This window comes from Chinchilla lanigera, unplaced genomic scaffold (assembly GCF_000276665.1).
Source record: "Chinchilla lanigera isolate Chin_1 unplaced genomic scaffold, ChiLan1.0 scaffold00008, whole genome shotgun sequence".
NCBI classification, from domain to species: domain Eukaryota; kingdom Metazoa; phylum Chordata; class Mammalia; order Rodentia; family Chinchillidae; genus Chinchilla; species Chinchilla lanigera.
In genome coordinates this window covers 37,455,689-37,465,397 of record NW_004955409.1, presented here as the reverse complement: position 1 = coordinate 37,465,397, position 9,709 = coordinate 37,455,689, and the positions used below count along the sequence as shown (strand labels likewise).

Sequence of the window (9,709 nt, the reverse complement as noted above, 5' to 3'; positions counted from 1 at the left end):
CAGCGCACCCAGCTCAATTCCTCATTTCTTCAGTTTCTTCATGAGGTAATAATGATTTGATCTTCCAGTTGTCCTAAAAAGGAAGCTAATGAAAAAGTTCCCACCCTTCCCTCCACAACTTCAGTCTCAGAAAATTTTTTTGTCATTTGCATGCAGAAAGGGGAAGAGGACACAAAACAAGGTGGAACTGGACTTCCAGAGTCAGCTTCACATGTTGGTTTTCCGTTGTCATCGTTGTCATCACACCCGTCAAAAGGCACCTAATTCCCCTGAGCAAAGCCCTGGCACAAAAGCAGCTGAAGGTCGGCCTACAGAACAGAAGGGTTTTAGAGTAAATAGGTTAGACAAAAACGTGAGTGGATAACATGTCCTTGAAAGGCAGAGGAGTTTAAGAGAGGAAAGGCTTGAAGCCCAGACTCTAGTGCTTCACTTCCCTCTTAATTCCCGCCTTTGCTGATGCAGTACAAAGGCCAAAGGATGTCCAGTTTGCGATGACACTGCCTTCCTGTGGTTGTTGAGGCTGATGAAGTCACTGAGTGCTGTCCAGGTGCCAGACCGCTCCCTCAACTGTATTCCAAGAGGTCCCCAGAGCTGACAGTGTCCCATGCCTCCTCTCAAGATCCTAACTCATATTTCCTGCTATTACAGCCTGTGGATGGTCTCCTGCCACGTCATGCTAACTGTGTCAAAAGCTGAACTTGTCAACCTTCCAAAGACCCTTCCCTTCCCGAATTTCCTGGTTCTGATCAAATGATCAAATTTCTCCTCTTGCCCCAGTACTCTGGCTCTTGTTCCTCGATGTCCACAGCTATTGAATGATTGCAGGTGTCCACTTTTGCATGTAGCATTCACATCGTCCACATTCTTGTTCACCTAAATCCATGTGCCCTTTTGGGTGGTTTTACAAATTGCTGGTGTCCTTATGTGTGAGCTAAGACTCAAGTGTTTCTTGTTCCCTTTCCCTAATATAATATAGGTGGTAGTGCAAGCCTGTCATGTAAAACTGTAATCTTTCATGTCAATCCCAGACACTAACTCTTACTATACCCTCTAAACCTTTGGCTTCTACTTGATTCTTCAACTGTCAACAATGGGATGTCTGTGCTATTGTTATAGGAGATATGGCATGGGAAAAGTAGCTGGAAAATGAGCAGGACCTGTCAACTACAAGACACCCAGGCAATACGAGGACCCCATATAAGGACTTCTCATGGGCACCCATGAAGACATGGAAGGCACAAAAGAAGAGTGGCCATCATGGAAAGCCAACATCCTAAGTGAGTGCACAGTAGCCAGTGCTGCATCTATTTTTTTGGTTTGTTTGTTTTTGGTTTTGGTTTTTGCTTTTTTTCTGGTACCGGGAATCGAACTCACAACCTCATGCTTGCCAGGCAAGAGCTTTGCTGCTGAGCTAAATCCCCAGCACCCCTATGCTGCATCTAAATTCAGTGTGTAGTTTTATTTTTGCTTTTACCGTCTTTTTCTCTTTGTTCAGCCCCAGTTCTCTCTGCAGAGCTGGTTTCTCCCATACCCATTTACCTCAGACTTTTCAAATGGTGGTTTTTAGCATCACTATTGGCTTATCTCATCTAATTTTTATTCAAGGCAAGAACCTGGAACACTTTTGATTGTTGAGTGATTTCTAAAGAAACTATCCCTCCCATGCTATTTTGTAAAATGTTGTCAGTCTGTTAGTATTTTCCTCCTTTAATTTCTAAAATAAAAAATAAAAAATAAAAAAAAGAGAAACTATCCCTCCCAAAAAAGAAAATAAAACAAAAGAAACAAACAAACTACCCTGTAACAGTCGGCAAGCCAGCCAGGAGAATACACTTTGGTTTGGCCGGACACGAGAGTAAAGCTCAGGTACTAGATGTAGGGACTCTGGTCCCAGAGAGGAACAGTGATGGGAATGAGGAAAAGATAGACAAGAAATAAGAGCTGGGTCAGGTGGAGGCCTCTTTACCAGATGGGTAAGAGGACCTGAACAACACTAGAGGTGTTTATTTATACCTTTGCAAAGTTAGTATCACGAGACATGAGGTTGCCTAATGACTAATGGCTGAAATTGTCCAGGCAGGATGCTTTTCTCAAGAATGAGGTAGCTTGACTGCGTTAGGCACTGTGGCCTTGTCTATCACCACACATATAACCAATTTCCAGTGCCAGCCATTCCCAACATCTCTCTCTTCTCTGTTTTGTAAATGATGGGTGTGTAGTTGAAGCTGGAAAAGCTGTGCTCGGAGAATACAGTTGAAATATCCATCACAGTGGTCAGTTACCAGTTTAACTGGCAAATGTCAGAAGCTGTTGATGATTTGAACCTTTTACAGCTAATATATTACTATGGCTTTGCTTTTTATATATCTTGTGGTTACACTTTTCTGCTGGATGTTTAAGACCAAGTTAAAGTAAGACCTGCACTAATAAAAATTAACTTCTTGCTATCTATCAAGGTCAGTTAAGTCTCCTCAGGATTTACCTTGGAAGCATGAACAGCACCTCTAAGTTTCTCTGTCGGTGTCAGCCATCTGGATGAGTCACGGCCATTGCCTGACCAAGTCATTTTCTGTGAAAGCTTGAGAGATTTTTCCTTTCCAGGTGACTCTCCTTAGGCACACTATATATCATAGAAACTTTCCTCTGTGGTCGCATACCTTCCTTGATCAGAAAATCAGGGACTCGGGGCTGGGGATTTAGCTCAGCGGCAAAAGCGCCTGCCTGGCAAGCTCAAGGTCGTGAGTTCAGTCCCCGGTACCGGAGAAAAACAAAAAAAAAGAAAATCAGGGACTCAACCAAGTTACCGGATATCACCGCTGAGGTTCTCTTTTGTCCTGAGTGCTCACTGACCTTGGAGGGCTAGGACCAAAATATTGGCTATCCTTGCTAGGCGTGGTGGTGCACACCTGCAATCCCAGCACTTAGGAGGCTGAGGCAGGCAGATCCTTGCAGAGTTTGAGACCAGCTTGGGCTACAAAGTGAGCTCAAAGCGTACCTGAACTGCATATTGAGACCTGTTTCAAAAAGAAAAAAAAAAAAATATATATATATATATATATATATATATATATAGGCTATCCTCTTAGCCCAACCTACCTCTAATTTTTGGTCTCCAAACCTCAGCTTTGAACATCCAGAAGAGAAGATTAATGACATTACATTATAAGGGAGGCAGTAAGCTTGATATTGTTATCTTACCAGAACATCAAATACCTAAGAACATAAGATGGAAGCATTATTTTCTAACAGCCATGAATATCATAATATTTAAATCACTATAGAATATTAACAGACAACAGTTACATATTTTCACACAGAAATTTAGAAATCAAAACCATACGTAACATTGCAGCATGAAAATCATGATGACATTTTGTAACATACATAAATTTTCATTTTGACATAACGTAACCCTTTTAATCAATCATCTCTATCTAATACATAAGATTTTACCGAACTTGTTGTCCCTTAATGGAATGTACATCACAAGTTTTTGTTAAAGGCAGAGGTCTGAATCCAAAAGAAAAGTCTTATCAGAGTAAGCAATCCTTAGGCCGGGCGTGGTCACGCATGCCTGTAATTCCAGCACTCAGGAGACTGAAGCAGGAGGATCATTGCAAGTTTGATACCAGCCTGGGCTACAAAATGAGCTCAAGTCCAGCCTGAACTGCATAGCGAGACCCTGTCTCGAAAAAAAAAAAAAAAAATGTAATAGTAAATGTTGACAAGCGAAGTCTATTATAAAGTGTGAATTTTGAAGGGAAAGATTCTTCCTTTTGTGTTTGTAATTTAATTTTGATTCTACAGTAAAAGCATTCAACAATACCTTGACATTGAGGGTTATGAGGAATCCCTGTAATAAGGGAAATACGAAGTTTTACAAAACCTTTGGAAAGTATCACTTGCATGTGCTGGGTCATTGTCAGTCTTAAGTGTCCATATGCACTAAAGGTATCCAAGCAATGAGCAATGACATGTTTGGCCGTTTCACCAGTGCGGGCAGAAGCAAAAGTAAACCCTGAGGAAGTGTCCACTGAAACGTGGACCCAGCACAAAAAACCAAATTCAGGAAAATGAGTGCCATCCATCTGCCAAAGATGATTGGGATATAACCCTCAGGGATTGACCCCCCCATAGCAGGCGAAGGAAGGTGTATTATACATGAGGAACATGGTTTAACAATTTCTCGGGCCTGTTCCTGCATCAGATGGAACTGTTTGCGTAAGGCAGAAGCACTTTGATGAAAGGTGGCATGAGAAGCAGAAGCCTGTTGAATGGTATGTGAGGGAGTGACAGTGACAGCACCCAGCAATCTGTCAATAGCAGTGTTCCCCTCAGTGAGAGGCCCTGGCAATTGGGAATGAGAACATATATGACCAATAAGACAGGGAACGTGACGTGGCCGTACAACAACTTGGAGAGTGTGAAGTAGATGAAAAAGGTCTTCTTGACCAGTGTGTATGGTGAGGGTTTCAGTGTGGTGCATTACACCGCAGACATAAGCACTATCTGGAAAGAGGTTAGTTGGAACAGATAAATGATCTTGCAAGGCCCATATGACTGCTTGTAATTCAGTCTTTGGGCAGGACAGAAACCCATATCCTGTATTCTGTATCCTGTATCCTGTATCCTGTATCCTGTAACCATGACCACTTGCTGTTACATAACCTCCCTGCCCCGAAGCGGACCCATCCATGAAGACAGACATGCCTCCTGCTACGGGGACTGAGCTTATTTTTGAAGGGAAGGCAAAGGGTATGAGTGGAGCAAATTGAATTAATTTGTCTGAAGAATAATGACAATAACACCAGAGAAATTAGCCCAAAAATGGATGGAACTAATTAATATTGCCAAATAAAGTCTAAAAATTATTTTAGATTGATCTGAACAGTTTGGGATAAGTTGTTTTCATTGGAATAGGTGACCCAAATATGAAGAAGTTATCATAGCTTGTACCTGGGCCTTGTTCTAAATGTGAGGCAGCTGATGTGCCTGTTGACATTGGAGGTCTGACTATCTCTGCTCCCAGAGAGAGGCAAGGCCACCCCAAACTCTCATTTCCTGCTCTGATGACTGAGAAGGCCAGGGGAAGCTGCAATACCCCTATCCAAGAACATCACCATCGGTGAGCCAATTCAACTGCTTTTAGATACAAGAGTAGCTCATTCTGTTTTGATTTCCTTCTCTGGAAAACTATCCTCTAGGACCAGGCATGGTGGCACATGCCTGTATCCCAGCACTCAGGAAGCTGAAGCATGAGGATCGCTGTGAGTTTGAGACCAGCCTGGGCTACAAAGTGAGTTCAAGACCAGCCTAAACCACACAGTAAAACCCTACCTCAAAAAAAGAAAAGAAATTGTCCCTAGATTTGGACTACCCCAGTGTCATTATCCTTCAGAGTGACAAATAGCTCAGGGAGTGGGGAAGTCTGTAAGAATAAGGTACCAGTGTCATTCCACTTGGCAGTCTCAATCTTCTGGAAAGGCAGAGCGAGCCAACCAGATCCTAAAGCAAGCTCTAGCAAAACTTTGCCAAGAGATGAGTCCTGGCTCTGATTGCTACCACAGCACTCATGAGGATTTGTAACACGCCCAAAATTGGGCTAAATTTGAGCACATTTGAGATGTTATCCGGAAGGCCATTTCTATCCTCTGACATGATGGCAGGCCCACAGACTATGAGACTCTTACAGTAGCTCATCAGTCTGGACCAAGAACAACAGGCTATCCAAATGTACAAGGAAAAAAGGGCTGTAGCCCCTGGCCCAGGGGAACCACAGTGTCCATCCTGGAGACCAAGTGCTTATAAAAACTTGGAGAGGAAACAACGACCAGCGAAAGCCAACATGGAAAGGCCCCTTTTCAGTGATCCCTGGCCCTTGCAATACCCACTGCAATTAATGTGGGAGAGATGGTTGGGTTCATCTTTCTAGAATAAGGCCAGTCCCACCTGAACTGTCTGAAGAACAAGACCACCCAAAAGAAAAAAGCTACTCCTGTGAGCCTCTGGAAGACTTGAAATTTCCCTTCAAAACAGAAAGCCCCAGCGGTGCTACAGATAAGTAAACAAGACCTTGCTAAGGCCAAGGCCCTTAGACTCTTGATAAATTTATCTGACATACCTCTCTCACATACGTTTTTCTGTACAGGAAGCGTGGAAGTCTGACCTCCTCCTCACATCTGGACTAATAAGTTTCTTTCTCCCATCAAACAGGTAGCTTAAGGGTCACTAACTCTTTTCTCATTATTTTCTGACAGGTTTTTCTTCCCTCAACCCAGCCACAAGCCACAATCCCAAGGCAGCTGGAAAGTACATAATCCCTAATCGATAGGGTCCATGGCCCTTCCAGCCTATAACACCACGTCCAGAACAGCCAAAGGCTCATGGAGCCAAGTTTGGGATCAGTGTCACTGTCTTTTTTTTTTTTTTTTTTCCCTGTACCGGGGATCAAACTCATGACCATGCGCTTACCAAGCAGGCGCTTATGCCGCTGTGCTATATCCCCAGCCCAGTGTCACTCTGTCTTTATTCTGCAACTACAGTATTTATTGTAAAACAATAAATCCACAACCTCCTTGCCCCACCCCCCATGGGCCTGAGATGGAACCCACAGCCTCAAACGTGCCAAGCACACATTCTACCCCACCCAACAGCCACATTTTGGTGCAATTTCCAGATCCCTAAAAACTACAAGCAAATTTGTGTGACAATTGCTCCCTAGACTGCCTTACCTACTTTACAGGTTAATTAGGAAATCATTTATGTAGAAGTGTTTTGATAAATAAAAATGACGTGTGTGAGGCTGGGGTGCAGTTCAGTAGTAGAGGGCTTGCCCAGCATGCATGAGGCCCTGGGTTCAATCCGCAGCACCATAAAAGAAAATAATAAGCAGAGGACTGGAAGATAGCAGTGGTTCTCTGTCTTAGTGCCCTTGCTTGGCTGCTAGCCAAGTTTCTTTTGTTCCCTTCCTCTCTTCCCGTTCAACCCTAGCCTATACCATTCTTATTGTTATTGAAATAGCTGCTTTTACTTCTTAAACCAGGATCCACCCTTCCCCTCTTTCAAAGCACAACTCAAAGCCACCTCCTGTGGAAAAACTTCAGTCCTGCAGAAGGAAATGATAAACTTCCAAAGAGGCGATTACACCACTCCCTCAGGTTTCCTCGGTCAGCATGTGTTTAAGTGTCTGGCCTGGTTCACAGTAATGGGCACTTTTGTAGGAGCATCATAAAGCACTTTTACTTACATTTATGACCCTTAAAAGTTTTGTTTTCACCAATGTTAGATATTTTTAAAAATTAATACAGTAAGGGCAAATGTCTCCCAACAGCAGTACTGAATAGCTCATGATAAAAAGGAGGGAGAGCCACAGATCTGGCTTTGCCATTGACTAGACAGATTATCTTTTATTTGAAATGCTTGGTATCAAAAGTGTCTTCAGAAGCCAGGCAAGCTGGCACACATCTGTAATCTCTGGGAGGCTGGGGCAGATTCCAAGTTCCAGCCCAGCACTGTTGGCAACTTTTGTGATTTAGCGAGACCCTCAAAGTAAAAAATAAAAAGGGCTGAAATGGAGCTCAATGAGAAGGCCCTGGGTTCAATCTCCAGTACTTGGGCGGGGGAGGGGGGTCTCCAATTTCGGATTTTTGAGTGCTTGCATATAAATAATGAGATTCCTTTGAGATGGGACCCAGGTCTTCAGCACAGGAAAAAAAATATTTTTTTTGGTACTGGGGAATTGAACCCAGACCTTCCATAAGCACTCTGATACTGAGCTGCATCCCCAGCCCTTTTTTATTATGAGACAGGGTCCCCTTAAGCTGCCCAAGCAGACCTCCAACTTGTGATCCTCCTCTCTCCTGGAGTAGCTGGGATTACCTGCATTGACCCGGCACAACAGGGTTACATTCCCGTTATATATGCTCACAAAAAAACACGTGCTGCGGTTCCATCCCTGGCATTCATTGCAATACTGCAATCACGTGTGTGATTTGATTACTGCTTGGAAGAGCTCTGTGATGGTGATGACATCTGGTTTTGCTCTCCACATAATCTCCTGCTCCTACCGCTGCACTTAGTAATAGAACTTCAATTTTGTTGGATAAATGAGATCTGAAAACAAAATTTTTGGATTGTTTAGATTTGACCACTTAGTATGGGAAAAATATGTTAGTGATGCGGGATACTATATGAGGTAATGTGGGTATTGTGCCTGAGGTAAAAGTTATTATAGCAGGAGGTGGTGGCGCACGCCTGCAGCCCCAGCACTCAGGAGGCTGAAGCAGGAGGACTGCCGCGAGTTTGAGGCCAGCCTGGCCAACCTGGTGAGTTCAAGGCCAGCCTGCCCTGCCTGGCGAGGCAGTCTCAAAAAAAAAAAAGTTACTATAAACCTCAAGACTACAGTCCGCTGGACAGAGTTCACTGGGAACCTTTCAGAACAGTTCTATCAGGGTATCACGACTACCGCTGAGGAAACAACCACCACCGAGGTTGCAAGCGCTGGACAGCAATTCCTTTGGCCCAAGACCAGAGCTGCATTGGCTCCTTACTTCCGTACACCGGCCCAAGATGGCGGGGCCCGTAACTGAAAACCGATTCAAGATGGCGGCTCGCAGCTCCCCGCCCCCGGTAGACCGCACGTGGCCGCCGAGGCCACGCCCACTTCCGGCTCCCCCCACGCGGGCATGGCTGCTTTGGGAACTTTGCTCTGGAGTGAGTGGGTCAGGGTCTGTGCACTCGCCGATCCGAGGGCGCGGGCCAGCCACCCCTGCCATGGCCGTGCGGCTAGCCCTCTAACTCTGCCCTGTTTCCCCGCAGGTGTCCGAAGGCTGCACTGCAGCGCGGCGGCCCGGGCGGGCGGCCGGTGGCGCCTGCGGTGAGTGCTGGGCTGGGGGCGCGGGTCCCGCGGGCGGGCGGACGGGGCCTCACGCACTGCTCTTCTCCCCGCAGGCAGGGCCTGGCCGCCAGCCCCTCCGGGTACGGGCCGCTCACCGAGCTCCCGGACTGGTCCTACGCGGGTGAGCGCGGGCCGGCTTTCCTGCGCGGTTCTTCCCCGGGGGGTGTTTTTGTCACGTAAACTCTGACCACGGAAAGTAAAGACAGGAAGGGTCGTCCTGGTTTGTGGGGATGAACAGAAGCTAATTCCGACGCCGGCCGTCCTGGGACTGCGGGGGTCACAAGACTTGCCGCTGCTCAGAGGGGACGCGATGTTCAAATAGGAAGAACACACCCTGTGTGCTGAGTACTTGTGAGAACGTATACCAGAAGCAGCAGGATAAAGACTGAGGACAAGCCTTTCGAAGTCTTTCCCGCCCGCGTGGTGGTGCACAGCTGTAATCGCAGCACTTGAGGGGCTGAGGCAGGAAGATCACCAGCGGCTCAGGGCCAGCCTGAACTACAGCTGGAGATCCTGTCTCAAAAAAACGACAAAAAAGAGAAAAAAAAGGATTTTCCCTTAAAAGATGAAGCCGCGTATAGTGGCACTTGTCTGTAGTCTAGCACTTAAGAGGCTGAGACAGGAGCATCTTGAGTTGGAGACCAGCCGGGGTGGTATAGGGAGAACGTATCTCAAAAGAGAAGAAAGGACACGCCTGTAATCCCAGCACTCAGGAGGCTGAGGCAGGAGGATTGTTGCGAGTTCGAGACCAGCCTGGGCTACAAAGTGAGCTCAAGGCCAGCCTGAACTGCATAGTGAGACCCTGTCTCAAAA

The 9,709-nt window shown here is 45.8% G+C and overlaps 1 protein-coding gene and 1 long non-coding RNA gene across 9 annotated transcripts in view; both read left to right on the top strand.

The window, feature by feature from the left end:
- LOC102005450 lies at nucleotides 1-6,812 on the top strand. Of its 2 annotated transcripts, XR_001232672.1 has the most exons (4): nucleotides 1-45; nucleotides 157-302; nucleotides 1,117-1,277; nucleotides 6,258-6,812. It is a non-coding gene; the product is annotated as an uncharacterized LOC102005450 (long non-coding RNA). The 2 variants fall into 2 exon arrangements; XR_259810.2 differs by lacking the exon at nucleotides 6,258-6,812 and having other exon boundaries at nucleotides 1,117-1,700.
- A 1,571-nt stretch (nucleotides 6,813-8,383) lies between these two features.
- The window catches only part of Mrpl52 (mitochondrial ribosomal protein L52), a 4,017-nt gene continuing 2,691 nt past the window's right edge, over nucleotides 8,384-9,709 (top strand). Inside the window, exons 1-3 of one of the 7 annotated variants that reach the window (XM_013510448.1) lie at nucleotides 8,384-8,726; nucleotides 8,818-8,875; nucleotides 8,950-9,017. In XM_013510448.1, the coding sequence (XP_013365902.1) occupies nucleotides 8,569-8,726; nucleotides 8,818-8,875; nucleotides 8,950-9,017 (284 nt within the window). In that variant the 5' untranslated portion in view covers nucleotides 8,384-8,568. The remainder of the gene's footprint in view (nucleotides 8,727-8,817; nucleotides 8,876-8,949; nucleotides 9,018-9,709) is intronic. The other 6 variants (XM_013510449.1, XM_005377116.2, XM_013510450.1 and 3 more) reach the window with 6 other exon arrangements.